The 14,412-nt window shown below is 47.6% G+C and overlaps 1 protein-coding gene and 2 long non-coding RNA genes across 3 annotated transcripts in view; 1 reads left to right on the top strand and 2 right to left on the bottom strand.

Annotated features, from left to right (window-relative positions):
• Positions 1-1,400: 1,400 nt before the first annotated feature.
• LOC140611363 (uncharacterized) lies at positions 1,401-4,792 on the bottom strand. Its single transcript, XR_012012619.1, has 3 exons — positions 3,996-4,792; positions 3,485-3,632; positions 1,401-1,754 (listed from the first exon to the last, which is right to left on the bottom strand). It is a non-coding gene; the product is annotated as an uncharacterized lncRNA (long non-coding RNA).
• A 107-nt stretch (positions 4,793-4,899) lies between these two features.
• Positions 4,900-14,412, bottom strand: part of LOC140610855 (uncharacterized) — a 24,751-nt gene continuing 15,238 nt past the window's right edge. Inside the window, exons 2-4 of the long non-coding RNA XR_012012324.1 lie at positions 11,482-11,647; positions 9,917-10,010; positions 4,900-4,948 (exon numbers count right to left, since the gene is read on the bottom strand). This is a non-coding gene — a long non-coding RNA (uncharacterized lncRNA). The remainder of the gene's footprint in view (positions 4,949-9,916; positions 10,011-11,481; positions 11,648-14,412) is intronic.
• Positions 7,116-14,412, top strand: part of LOC140610854 (complement C3-like) — a 26,612-nt gene continuing 19,315 nt past the window's right edge. The window contains exons 1-16 of the mRNA XM_072787352.1: positions 7,116-7,248; positions 7,404-7,611; positions 8,073-8,247; positions 8,433-8,503; positions 8,600-8,688; positions 8,771-8,853; positions 9,090-9,177; positions 9,923-10,025; positions 10,128-10,248; positions 10,491-10,606; positions 11,276-11,416; positions 11,498-11,707; positions 11,936-12,145; positions 12,649-12,810; positions 13,076-13,205; positions 14,115-14,195. Coding sequence (XP_072643453.1) covers positions 7,178-7,248; positions 7,404-7,611; positions 8,073-8,247; positions 8,433-8,503; positions 8,600-8,688; positions 8,771-8,853; positions 9,090-9,177; positions 9,923-10,025; positions 10,128-10,248; positions 10,491-10,606; positions 11,276-11,416; positions 11,498-11,707; positions 11,936-12,145; positions 12,649-12,810; positions 13,076-13,205; positions 14,115-14,195 — 2,059 coding nt within the window. The 5' untranslated portion in view covers positions 7,116-7,177. The remainder of the gene's footprint in view (positions 7,249-7,403; positions 7,612-8,072; positions 8,248-8,432; positions 8,504-8,599; positions 8,689-8,770; positions 8,854-9,089; positions 9,178-9,922; positions 10,026-10,127; positions 10,249-10,490; positions 10,607-11,275; positions 11,417-11,497; positions 11,708-11,935; positions 12,146-12,648; positions 12,811-13,075; positions 13,206-14,114; positions 14,196-14,412) is intronic.

The following is a 14,412-nucleotide window of genomic DNA, read 5'->3' as shown; positions in this document are numbered from 1 at the left end:
AAGCATACAGTTTTCCAAACCCCATACTCATAGACTCTTGGAGTGAGAAAATACCAGACCTTCTCTCTCAGATTCCCTTGCAGCTAGGGAGTGGGCATGTGACCCCGATTTTACTCAGCAGATGCACAGGATTTAGATTTGAGAAACCACCACCCAGAGGAGGGATCAGGAAAGGAAGATATCAGAAGGGACAGGGGCATTGAGATTGCCCAGGGTGGCCATTGAAGGTCAGAGCTGCCAGCTGGTTTCAGGAGAATGACTTAAACTGCGACCTTAGCTGCTGCCCTGCACCCCTACTTTGTCCTTTTCCATCTTCAAAGCCTGGTAATTTCATTAGTCCTCAATATCCACCAGAAAAAATCCTTTGTGGCTTAAACCACCCTGAGATAGTTTCTGTTGCGTATAAGGAAGTTTCTGTTGCCAATCCAGACGGCAACATAAAAACAAATGCAGTGGTGGAGGGGGGACCGTTATTATATTCCAGCTGGATGCTATTGCCGACCAACAGAACCTGGCCAATGTTCAGGTGTTGAAGACACACCCTCTATCTTCCCCATCTTAGCAAAGATAAGTCTGTTCTAGTTGCTCATTCCAAAAATCTTGGAGTCGTCCCTACTTCCTCTCTCTCTCATACCTCAGCGCTAATTAGATCCTGTTCACTTGACCTGCAAAATATATGCAGAACCAACCATTTTGCCACACCTTCTGGGCCCCCACCCTGATCCAACCGCCATCATTTCTCACCTGGAGTGTTGCACCAGCCCCCTCCCCTTTCCCCCCTTCCACACTTGCCTCCCCCTACAATTCATTCTCCACGTAACAGCCCAGAAGATCCTTTCAAAACAGCTTTTCAATAGATAAAATGCTCAGTGTTTTTAAAAATCAATATATATGCGTATATGTATGTATAAAAGGATCTTAAAAACAATTCTCCCAACCTCCTCTTTCCCTCAATTCCTGACCCCTCCTCCATCTCGAATTATCTAACCAGATTTTATTTCTAATTATACTAGAAAAAAAAAAAACCCTGATAATTGGATAAGCAAACTGTAGTATATACATACAAAGGAATGTTATTCAACCTTAAAAATGAAGAAACTTCTGGCACATGCTGCAACATGGGTGAACCTTGAAGGCATTATGCCAAGTGATATAAGCCAGACACAAAAGGACAAACACATTGTACAATTCCATTTATGTAAGGTACATAGAATATGCAAATTCATAGACAAAAAATAAAACAATGGTTAAAAGAGGCTGGGCAGGTGGAAATGGGAAGTTAGTGCTTAACAGGGACAGAGGTTCAGTTTGGGAAGATGGGATATTCTAGAGATGATCGGTGGGGATGGCTGAACAGTGATGCAAATGTGCTTGGTACCATTTAACTGTACACTTGAAAATGGTTAAAATGGTAAGTTTAATGCTCAGATTTTACCACAATTTAAAAAATAAATATGAAAAAAATAAATAAATAATAAAAAATAAATATGGAGTATTTTGATGAGAAAATAGAATACATATGTGTGTATACATATATATTTAACTTTTCCCAAAAAAGCAGCATACTATATACACCGAAATGTGAACTTTAGTTCTTTCCTTGAATAATATGTCTTGGAAGTGTTTTCATATCATCCCAAGCAGACATCCTCATTCTTTTGCACAGCTGCAATATATTCCGTTTGTGTAGATGGACAATAATTTCTGCAACTGGTCCTGTGCTGATGAATCTTTGGGCTCTCTCCAGTCTTTTCCTATTATATAAACGGCTCCAATGAATAACCTTGTGTGCGTCCATCATTTCACACATGTGCAAGCATTTCTGTCATGGGATTACTTGGCCAAAGAAACTATGCATTTGTAATTTTTATGAATATTCTCAAATTCATCTCTATTGGAAAGGACTGATGTCCATATGTTAGCATGGTCACTTCTCCACAGCCTCACCACGCTGCATAGTATTAGTCTTCTAAATTTTGGCCATTCTAATGGGTAAAAATTAGTATCTCCGATTTCTCTTATCTCAACTTGCATTTCTCTTATTATGAGTGAGGCTGACTGTCTTTTCAGACGTCAAAGAACTGTTTGTATTTCATTTTGTGTGAACATTCTGAGCACACGTTTTGCTCAGGGTTTTCTATTGGGTTGTTTATATTTTTATTATTAATTCCTAGAAACTCTTTACATATTATGGAGATTAGGGAGACTGTAATATGAAGTACACTTTTCCCCTATTTTTTTCAACTTTTCCGTGGTGTAAGTTAGCCTTATTTTTGCATCATGGAATTATTCATCCTTCTTATTGTTGTTACCTTTGGATTTCAAGTCAGAGTAACAACAGACCTACCCAGACTGATTCTGTTAAGACAGAAAAATAATGTCACTCTTCTTTTCAAAATTCTCCAATGGTTCCGCCTCTTTCTTAGATTCAAATCCATAACTATGAGGCCTCCTACATGATCTGATCCTTGAATATAAATCTCAAATTATTACCCACTCTATCCATTTCACCCACTTCATTTTAGGAACAGTGACCCCCTTACTATTTCTTTCTTTTTTTTTTTTTTCCCCTTACTATTTCTTAAATGCTCTATGCACATTCCTACTTCAGGGCCTTTTTAAAAAAGATTTATTTATTTATTTATGAGAGACACACAGAGAGAGGCAGAGACATAGGCAGAGGGAGAAGCGGGGGTCCCCACAGGGAGCCTGATGCAGAACTTGATCCCAGAACCCTGGGATCAAGCCCTGAGCTGCCCTGAGCTGAAGGCTGACACTCAACCACCGAGTCACCCAAGCAGCCTCAGGGCCTTTGTATTTGCTGCTCCGACTGCTAGGAAGCTTTTCCCAGATAGCCACATAGCTCCTTCCTTCAGTTCAGCTTCTCAAAGGGGCCACAAGATGGTACTCTCTCACTGTGTCCCCTGAACCTGCTTTATTTCTCATCAGCTGACACATATTAGTTGTTTGTTTTTTGCTTGTCTCCCTCCACTAGAATGTCAACTCCATGGGGAGGAGACTTGTCTGCTCGATCACATCTCCAACATCTACAAGAGTATGTGGTACACGGTAGATATCCAAATATCTGACAAATGAAAGAATGAGTGGGTAAATCAATGCGTCAAAATGGGACTCTCTGCGGCCTAAGAAGGATTTCAAAACCCCTTTCTTGGGATCCCCGGGTGGCGCAGCAGTTTAGCGCCTGTCTTTGGCCCAGGGCGCGATCCTGGAGACCCGGGATCGAATCCCACGTCGGGCTCTCGGTGCATGGAGCCTGCTTCTCCCTCTGCCTGTGTCTCTGCCTCTCTCTCTCTCTGTGTGTGACTATCATAAATTAAAAAAAAAAAAAAAAAACCCTTTCTTACCACTCCCCAAATCATCATGCCCCACCTCCCTTCCAGGTATTTGCAAGGGCTGTTCTCTCCCCCTGAAACAAAACCATCTTCTGTCTCCCATTCCTAACCCTTTACCTGATTACCCTTACTTTCCTGAGACTTTCAGGTCACAGCCTAAATACTACTTCCTCCAAGATGCCTTCTTTGACTCCACAGGCTGAATGGGTTATGATAGGTTTCTCTGGACCGTCATAGCTGCTTGTTTCTGGATGTTTTTTCCTGATCAGGCTGTCGGTTCTGTTGGGGCGCATATCACATGGCTCTCAGACCCAATAATCAACCCCAAATGTGATCCCTCCTCCTTAGCAAGTAACAAGCTTCCTCTGAAAATTCTCACTTGGAGCCAGACCTCCTTGGACCGGGAGGAGAGGCATGTGATGGATGCCCTTAGGGATCAGGAAGCAAGGTCAGTTCCTGAAGCCTTTGGGGAACACAAGTGCATGATCAGAAGTCCTCAGGACCAAGAAATGACCAGAGGAGCCTGGGCTGAGGCAGGAAGCGACCAAGCAGGGCACATCTTGGGGGTTTCCCCCAGGCTAAGACGCTCCTGACACCTCTGACCTGAGCAAGAAACCTTTCTGAGCTTTGGGATTTCCTCACCTGGAAAACGGAAGGGCTGCTGGCGAGTAAGTCCCTACTAAGTGTCAGAGCTCAAGTGTTTCATAAATGACAGCCATTCCCTGAAATGTTGCTATGGGTATTATTCTCTGCCTCCTGGATCCTGGATCCTGCCCGGCCTTTCCCGGGAAGCTTTGGGCTGGAAGCCTGGATAAGGAGAAAGCGAAAACAGGCCACCCATCCCTGCAAAGCCGTCCCTCCCGCCCTGGCCTCCTTGCAGCAAACCCAGGGTCCCAGGGAGGGGAAGGCGGGCGGGATCTGAGCGGCGGTAGCAGCTGCTCTGGGCTCGCAGCCAACGTCCCCTCCCTCCGCCACCCGCATTCCTGCGGGAGGGGGCCGAGCGCTCCTCAGCCCGGCTGGAGGCTCGCTGGCGCCCTCTCGCGGCCAAGTGCGAAAGGTTGAACTTGACCATTAACTGCTGTAGCGGCCCTAGGTGGGGCTCACAGCGGGTCTGCGACCCCCCTACCCTCCTCAGGCTCCCTCTCACACACAGGTTCACGTAACTTGCTGTGTGATCTAAGGCAAGGCACTGAACCTCCCTGTGCCTCGGTTTCCTAGCTGCACAGTTTCGAGCAGGACACTTCACCTTCTGGCGCCTGGGTTTTTCCATCTGCAAAGTGGGTCAGTGGGTCATTAGAATGAGCAGGTGAATGGGACGCCTGGGTGGCTCAGCAGTTGAGCATCTGTCTTTGATCCTGTGGTCCCGGGATCGAGTCCCACATCGGGCTCCCTGCAAGGAGCCTGCTTCTCCCTCTGCCTGTGTCTCTGCTTCTCTCTCTGTGTGTCTGTCATGAATAAATAAAATCTTAAAAAAAAAAAAAAGAAAGAAAGAAAGAAAGAAAAAGAAAAGAATGAGCAGGTGAAGGCGGCTACAGTGAATACTCACTCCCCGAGGGAAGGGGTTTCCGTCCTGTTCACTGCTGTGTCTCCAGCATCTGCAACAAGGCCAGACATAAAAAAAAAACATAAAAAAAAAAAAAAAAAAAACAAAAAACAAGGCCAGACATGCAGTGGGCGCCCACATTTATTTCAAGTATTAGTTATTGAGCACATGCTTATTCTTCATTTAGGGGACCTGAGGCTGGGGCAGGGAGGAGCGGACAGACGTATGAGATGTGAGCTCCTGTCATTCATTCACCCACTTTCGCCTACACCCATTTATTCATTGGATGATAAAGCTCTATCACACCATGTTTTCAAAGTGTTTCCCACCTCCTCTGTTTCTCATTGGTACCCAAGAGCAATTTTTCCCTTCCTGGGCCCACCCTCAAGACAAAACTGAAACTGAAGGTAGCCGCAGGCCTGAGCATGTTTCAAAACAGAAGTACTGGCGTGGCAAGAGGGAGCCCAGACTGGACAGAAAGGTGGGAGAGATGTGGGTGGGACTGAGAATGAAACCCCTGGCACCCTTCACCTTTGGACAATGCCTTGCTGTGGACACCTAGGAGCCCCTGGGACAGAGAGGGGATGTGGACACCTGGTGTGGGGGCAAAGATGTGAAGGGGAGAGCTGCCCGCCAGCTGAGGGAGAGCTGAACAGAGCCAGCAGAGATTCCCTGAGAGCAGGGAACAGCAGTGGAATATGCCACCCCAAGTGGACACCAGTGTTCTAGAACCTTCCAAATTAGCTCTCATTTGCTCCCCTGGTCCAGGTCTTATTTTGATTCTGTTGGTTCTTTGCTTCACAAGAGACTGTTTACCATGGACTCAAGAGCATCACCTGCAGCCTCACGGCTCACCTGCCTGGCACAGGGCAAGTTGCTTTCACTCACCAGGCCTCAGTTTCCTTATCTGTACAATAGATGGGAATTCTTACTCTAGCATAAAGGTGAGACATTTATGGCTCTCCTGTCGGTGCACGTAGAGCGTGTAGAACAACACCTGGAACACACTAGGTGCTCAGTAAATGAGGAATAAATGACCAGATCCCACCTTCCCGCTTTGTTTCTAAAATACTTGGCTTTCCAGTTCTCTACAAAACTAGAGTCTGGGAAGTGGGCACACGTTGAACCTAATTAATAAAAGGCTGTGAAGCTGAAGGGGGAAATGCACTTTAAGCCCTTAGTAAGTCCTCATTAAATTTCCACTCCATGGGGGCGGGGATTTTGTCTATTGTGGTCACTGCTGTGTTCCCAGATTGCTAAGGAGGGCTGTGCTCATAGCAAATACTTAATGAATCTTTGTTGGATAAATGTATATTATCATTGTTTTCGGGGAGATCTGGGGTTCTCCAATAAGCAAGATTCTCCAAGCTGGCAGTGCCAGCTTCACTGAAAAAAAAATTAAAAAAAAAAGAAGAACCAGACAAACTTGTCTGCAACCCGTCTGCTTCTAAGAGACAGACACCACAAAGTGGTCCAACATCTTTAAAGGGCATATTAAACAGGCAGCGAAAATTATTTCGGAACAGAGAAAGCCTTCTTCCAGGAATGCCTCAAGCATGATGTGTTTTTGTCCCTGGTTTAATATGTATAATTTGCCTCTGGAAAAGGAGCCCAGAGAGCTTGGCATAATTTAAGAACAATGGACAATGGTCACAATTTACCAAGCATAATTATGCAGAAAGATCCGAAGCCCAGCAAGAGGATTTGACCTGTGCATTTTTTAGAAGGTTCCATTATGGCAGGTCCTGGGGCTGGATAGCTAAATGCCAAGGCTGCTTACGCTTGGGGCCAGGGAATGAAGATATAATGCCTGCACTGCCCCCCATTTGAGCAACTACCCCAGAAACTCACCAATTTCACAAGGGCAGGGGTGGGGACAATCCTGTTCCTGCCCTGACTGGTCAGTCCCAATCAAGCTCTGAGCCCAGTCTCCCAACCCACATGGCCTAGGGTCCTTGCATAGAGAGGAATGCTTCAGGATAAGACCCCATGGGTCATGGGAAGGACAACTGCTCCCACCGCCAACGCTGGCCTCCAAGGGGGGAGCTCGTATATTTCCCTACCTCTGCTGTTCCCAGCCCCTCCTCAGCCAACGAGCTCGTTGGCTGAGGAGGGAGGAGCAGCCCTCTCGTTCCCCATTGGACTTATGGGAATTCCTTCCCCATGTCTGTTTAGATATTAACTCAATCAGGACAGGCCAAGGCAAACAGACCAGAGCTGGGGTGTTCAAGAGGATAGGCACCTGCGGCCTGGGGCTGCACACCACCCCATCCCCGCCGCCATGGACATGCCCTGGCCCGTGGGGTTGATTCTACTCCTCTTGAGGACCTCTCTTGCCCATGCCGAGCCACTGTGAGCCTGGGAAACTGAAGGCCCTCAGCCGCTGCCTGCATGTCTGTTGTCTGCATGATTCCCTGCATGTGATTCTGTCTCTCTGCTCCTGCCCACTCCCCCCACCCCCCACCCCCGCCAAGTCCTCCCATGCTCCTGTGTTTGTCTACTGGCAGGTACATCCTGGTGACCCCTCGAGCCCTGCGGGTCGGCACTCCTGAGAACATCCATGTACAGGCTCACTCAGACTCCCTGCAGCCCCTCACTGGGAACCTCCAGGTGAACCTCACCGTGTGGGACTTCCCCATGAAGAAAACAGTGGTGGCTATGAGACGCCTCACTCTCTCACGAGCAAACCACTTTATGAAACAGACATCTGTGATGGTAGGTGACAGGCCTGAATGGGTGGCCACTAAGGGAGGTTCTGGGTCAGCAAGGATGGAGAGGGGCAGACTCTAGAAGGATTCCCCATGAAGGACACTGGGGAATAGATGCAGGGTTTGGATATGGTTATTGCTCCTCTTATGTCCTGTCCAGTCAGAAATCCAAAGTCCCCTGGGTCTGAGCTCCAAGAAGGGCAGTGATTAGCCGGAAGAGGTCTCTGTAAGAATTAATAAAAGGCGCCCTCTGCTGGTGGCTTGGGAAGCTGAGCTCGGACGGGATTGCAATTCCACTTGGACTGGATGTCCTTGCGCAGGAGCAACCTACAGAGCCAGACAAGACAACCTTGTTCTCAACGACAGATGGCCCCCATTCAATTGTTTCTCCTGAGATCTGGCTCAGGGCTTTGCTTCCAGGAATAGAGACTTCAGCAGAGCCTGAGGAGTGTGAGCATCTCTCCCCAGATTCCTGAGAGCCTGATATACCCCCAACAACCAGGGCAACGGTATGTCATCATCCGGGCAACGTGGGCATCCACCTCAAACCCTTCATTCATGGAGAAGATAGTGCTGGTGGCTCCCCATGCTGGCTACATCTTCATCCAGACAGACAAGACTATCTACACCCCTGAGCACTTGGGTAAAGCCCCCAAGCCCTTGGCCTAGGGCAGATGCTGACTCTCATTCCCTGTCTCCCCCACTGCCCTTCATATTCCATCCCCCAAGGTCTCCCTCTGTCCAATGACTCCTCACTGCCCAAGATCCTAATGACTATCTCCCTCTCCAGCTTCTGTCCAGAACTCAGAGCCTTTCTTCTCTCTCCAGTTCAATACCGAGTATTCACTGTGGACCACAAGATGGATCCTGTGGCCAGAATATTCACTCTGGACATCAAGGTGGCCTCTCTTTATGGGAAGATGCATCCCAGACACTGAGGTTATATCCTGTGCTGAAGGCCTGGGTCATGAACAACTCACCCCCTGTCCCCACAGAACCCGGAGGGGATCACTGTAATCAGCCAGAATCTGATAGCCAAGGAAGGTTTCTTCGCAAGCTCCTTTAAACTCCCAGAGATTGTCAGGTGCCTCACTGGGAGCCCTATGGATGGAGGGATGGAGGCTCTCCTCCTCAGTCTCCATCTCTCCTGACTCTCTGTGTCTCAGTCTTGGGACCTGGAGCATCGAAGCCAGTTACCAAAGTGCGGCCAAGCAAAAGTTCAAGGCAGCCTTTGATGTCAGGGAATACGGTGAGTAGGGTGTGATGGGCAGGGCAAGGTGGGACCCACAAGAAACAGGGTGGGAAGTGGAAAAGAGGTCTCATGGTGCACCTACTGTGTGTGAGGGCCCAAGCTGGGTTCTGGTGAACAGGACACACATTCCAATCCTTGGGGGTTGCCAGAGTCATGAGGAAGGAGTGAGCAGGGAGGGGACAATGGGGGAACAACAAAACACTGAGGGTACCCACTGCCTTTATTCCACCCAGTGCTCCCATCATTTGAGGTCCAGCTGAAGCCAAATAAGACTTTCTTCTACCTTAACGATGAGGCTCTGGGTGTGGACATTGAGGCTTGGTGAGTCCCCTTGTCCCCAGCTTGGACATAGGACCAGGAATGCCAAGAAACTGAATGAGTAGAAAAGCCGGTCACTTCTGTGGCACTTGAGGTATGGTAGAGGTAGAGGTATTCTTTGCCACCCATGAGATATTTTTGGCCACCTACATTGTTTTGCGAGGTTGTCCAGACCATGTCTGTCACCTGTAGGTAGTACAGACTATCCCTTCTGGTCTCTGGGGTTGTATAGGACACCTTGCCCATCTAATGGATTCGTGCCATATCTCACAGCTTAGACCATTCTGAAGGTCTGGAAGGTTGCACAGGCACATTTGCCATCTTATGAAATTGTCCAGACCACCTCCACAGCTGTATGAGGTTGTAGAGACCATATTGTCCAGTCAAGGTTGTAAGGGCCATGCCTGCCACTTCTCAACATTATTCAGACCATTCCTACAGCTCTATCATGCTATGCATCCTGTCTAGTCTGTCTCACGAGGTTTTATGGGCTACTTCTACCATCTTGTGAGGTTGCACAGGCCATATCTGCAACCCAACATGAGACTTTACAGGACATGTTTGTCACCTTCCAGGGTTGTGTAGATGAGCAATGAAACCATTCAAGTTTCCAGGGGCCACCTCTGTCCCTCCCAAAGATTTACCACTATCCCTACAGCCTCATGAGGTCATATATGACATCTCTGCAATCACATGAGGTTGTGTGGGTGCTTCAGAGACAGTGGGATGACCCTCCACTCACCCCCAGGTATATATTCAATAAGCCAGTGGATGGACATGCTCTGGCCATCTTCGGGGTGAAGCTGGATTCCCGTCGGATGCCCATCCAGAGCTCCCTGCAGAGAGTGGAGGTGATTGAGTCTTGACCTCTTCCCCCACCAATAGCCCTTTCCATTAACTTTCCTGTCTCCCCAAAAAACCATCTCTTCTTCTCTCTTTGGCCCTGAGAGCAGATCTCTGAAGGCCTGGGCCACATCTCCCTCCAGAAGGATACACTGATATCCACATTCCAAGGCCCAGAAGAGGATTTCATTGGGGCCTCAATCTTTGTCAACATCACCGTGTTCTCTTCAGGTACCACTCTCACCCAAGCCCCTGGCAGAGGTCAAAACAGCATTCTTGCTCAACCTAGACATGTGACCATGGGCCACCTCCCAGCCTGTTTCCATATCAGAGGAAGGTAAAAATGTCAGAAAGACTAAAAGGAGCTTAGATTGTGTTGCTGTCTTCCCTGTCTTGGTGAAGCCAAGCAGCCTTTCCACTTCCCCAAGAAACTGAACCTCCTCCACAGACCTCACAGTCCCCCATCTCTCCAGGGGGTGAGATGGTCCAGGCTGAGTCCTCCGGGGTGAAGATTGTCCGGAGCCCATACAACATAAAGTTCACCAGGACACCCCAGTATTTCAAGCCTGGGATACCCTTCCACTTTAAGGTCAGATTCTGACTTCACTTCATCCAGGGATTCAGAGCTCCCTTCCCTTAACAGACCCCTCTCAGGAGACAAAAGCCCACACTGGACTCACCTGCCTCCGCCCCCCCTCAACAATACATCTGTTTGAGAACTGAACCATCATGCCTCTTGGACCAATCCCAAGTCTCTCTCAAGTCTCAACCCAGGTCCCCCAAAGCACTGTGATGGCCCCACAATTTCTTTGTAGGGGGCTTAGTGGTCACAGTCAGGTTAGAAGGTGGTGCTCGAGGGTTATTTTGAGGTTACATTTGTACAGCAAGCACACTGTTTTTACATGCATTCATTTTGAGTGACCTTGGGGAGTCTGATGGACACTAGAAAAACTAGAGACATCCTTTGGTGCCAGTCCTACTAAAGATTTCCCCCAGCCCTCTACATCTCTCCAATTCCCTCCACCTCCACCCCACCAGCACACCAACATCCAGGGCCACCACATATGATTGCATACTCCAAAATTTGAGGGGGTGCCATGCATAAAGACTCTAATATGAATGGTGCCCCTACTGTTGTTCAGTGCACAACTTGTACAGCTATACAAGCCAGTCCTGTCCAAATCAGATTCCCAGTACTCACTTCTCATGCCAGGCCACCCCCAGGCCTGTCTTTAATCTCACCCCAATTCCACCTCAGGTCTTCGTCTCAAATCCTGATGGGTCCCCAGCCTCTAGAGTCCTTGTCCAATGCCAAAACAATAAAGAGTACACCTCAGACAATGGAGTGGCCACCTTGACCATCAACACAGTTGAAAATCAGGAGCAGCTCTCTATCCTGGTACCAACCTAATGGGGCAGGGATGATGGACCTGTGTGAGCCAGAAGAGCTGAGAGTTTACTTACCCATCACTTCTCTCAGGTAGAAACTGCTGAGCCTCTCCGGCCAGAAGAGCAGGCTACAGCCAGGATGACAGCTTGGCCTTACTTGACTCAAGGTGGGTCAGGGAACTTCTTGCACATTGAAGTGAAGATGTTGGGCACAGATATTGGCAGCAGCATCCAGTTGAGCCTTAACACGAAACATAAGAATCATGACACCAAGGACCGCATCACTCACTTCACCATCCTGGTGAGTGGCTAGGACTAAAACTTAAACTAAGGAATTATTTCCCTGGGATATCCCTGGCTAGCTGGTTTGGAGGCACTATGAACAGTGATGCGAAGGTGGGAACCATTTGGGGTGGCCTCAGACTAAGGAGCTGAAGCAAAGGAGCCGTAAGTCTCCCTTGTGAGCTAAGACGGCCTCAGAAAAATGTTGACTCTACCCTTCTCATTCTTGTCCTCCCTTGTCTCCAAGGTCCTGAGTAAGGGCCGGATTGTGCATGCCAAATATCAATCAAAGCAACCTGGGAGTCACTACACATCAACCATCATTGATGTGACTGCAGAGATGCTGCCCTCCTTCCGCATCCTGGCCTTTTATTTACTGCCTCAGGGAACAGGTCAGGATCCTGAACTGGTGGCTGACTCCGTATGGATTGATGTGAATGACAGATGCATGGGGACGGTAAGCCAAATTCCTTGAAGTTTTACATTACCATCATAAAGCTCGGATGGGCCAAGAGGCTGTCCAAGTTGACGGGCTCCAAGTCTGAAGGCAGGGGAGAGTAAATGGAGATGTGCCCTTAAAAGCTCAACCTAGGGGCACCTGGGTGACTCAGTGGGTTAATTGCTTTCAGTTCAAGTCATGATCCCAGGGTCCTGGGATCAAGCCCCTGCATCAGGCTCCCTACTTATCAGGGAGCCTGCTTCTCCCTCTCTCTCTGTCCCTCCCCCTGGTTGTGCTCTCTCTTTCTCTCAAATAAATAAATAAAATCTTAAAAAAAAAAAAAAAAAAAGCTCAACCTAAGGCATGGAGACTATGCAAGTATATGGAGTTGGGATTGGCCTGGTGAAGTTCTGGATGCTCCATCAGAGTAATAAGGAGCATAAACTTAAAAGTGGATTTGGGGAAGCCCCTTGGTAGCATACGAGCCCCTTTTTCTGACATCTCTCTTTTTCCTGGCTCAGCTGAAGGTTGGTTTGAAGAAAGAAGGACAATTCCAGACTTTGGAGCCAAACAGCCAGGTGGAAGTGAAAGTGACAGGTGATGAAGAGGCCACAGTGGGATTGGTGGCTGTGGACAAGGCTGTCTATGTCTTGAACAGCAAACACAAGCTCACACAGAAGAAGGTGAGAACACATGGGCTTTGGGCCAAGAGGTTGCCTAGAGGTTCTAACTGAGGCCTCAACTTCTTCAGCTGTAAAATGGGCAACACTGATGGATACAAGTATTCAAGGATCTAGAACACAGCTAGAGATTGGAAGGTGGTAAGAGCTCAATAGAAGGGAGGTGGTGTGAGAATTATTATTTGAGCCAGCAATTACAGTGCACTATTGCTCCTTTCCTAAAAAGGTCATACAGCTTCCAAATCCAGGCTCCTATCTTAATCCATAGGTCTGGGATGTGGTGGAGGAACATGACATTGGTTGTACAGCAGGCAGTGGGAAAGACAGACTTGCTGTATTCAAGGATGCTGGATTGGACCTGAAGATGAGCACGGGGATGCACACCCTGGCAAGCTCAGGTACAGGAAGGGAGGGGGTGGCGGCGGAGGGGGGCAGTGCTGTCTAATGGATAAGAACATGAAGTTTGGTGTCAGACAGGCTAAAATCTAGACTTACCCTTACCATGAACCAGTTACATTTCCTCTTCGAGGCTCAATTTCTCTGTCCATAAAATGGAGATAATAATAGAAGTGATTCACTACATCTTAGTTAAGATATAGATTTGTCCATGAGTAACAGAGATACAAACTAACAATAGCCTAAACAAGTTAGAAATTTATTTCTCACTCAGTAACAGTTATGAGGTCATTCTGGGACTCAAGCTCCTTCTAGCTTGTTGCTCTGCTATTTTCCAAGATGGCACCTCATCAGGACGTCATGCAAGGCAAAAGTATGAAGGGAAGTGGGAAAGAGAGACACTTTCTCAAATCTCATTTGCTGGAACTCAGTCGTGTAGCCCTAGTTGCAAGGGAGACTGGGAAATGTGGTCTTCATTCTGAGCAATACACAAAAGAGACAGGTTTCGTTGTCACAGATAATGGGAGGAGGTGGATACTAAGGACAACTTGGAGTGTCTCCTTTCAACTATCAATAACAGTTTCTGTTGACTACAAGCTGGACACTCTACTAAGTACTTTTATATGCAGGATCTCATTGAGAAAACTATAATTATACCAATTTACCTAGGTGGAGAAATTAATGCTCAGAGAAGTTAAATGACTTATTGAAAAAGTAAATAAAATAAAATAAAATAAAATACTTGCTGAAGATTGCACAGCTTTTAAGTGGTGAATCTTGAATATGAAGAGGCTATGGGATTAAGTGAAATGATGCTTAGAAAGCACTGGGTATTCTGTAAGTACCAAATAAATATCAAGGATGTTGATAATGATCTTGACAGTGGCCCCTTCATTCTTCTCGACCCTCAGACTGGCAGTGCCCTCAGAGCCCCCCTGACAGTCGCCGCCGCCGCCGCTCCCTGAAGAAGCTGGAGGCCAAAATAAATGCAGGTCAGAGCTAAACCTAGACATGCCCCTCCTGGCTCCCTAACCTACAGTATTCATTAGAGCTTAAAGGAGAATATTGAAACCACTCTAGGTACTTCAAGCAGAGAGGGAGGGATTTAATGATGGGAGTTTGGTACTTTCAAAATCATTAGATGGTCTGTAGGCTGCTTGCTGGAACTCAAGATCACCTCACTGCAGTTCTTGCAATGCATGAAATCTC

The sequence above is a fragment of the Canis lupus genome, chromosome 19 (genome assembly GCF_048164855.1).
Source record: "Canis lupus baileyi chromosome 19, mCanLup2.hap1, whole genome shotgun sequence".
Lineage (NCBI taxonomy): Eukaryota > Metazoa > Chordata > Mammalia > Carnivora > Canidae > Canis > Canis lupus.
Note: the sequence above shows the minus strand (reverse complement) of the source record. Positions and strands in the feature narration are given on the sequence as shown.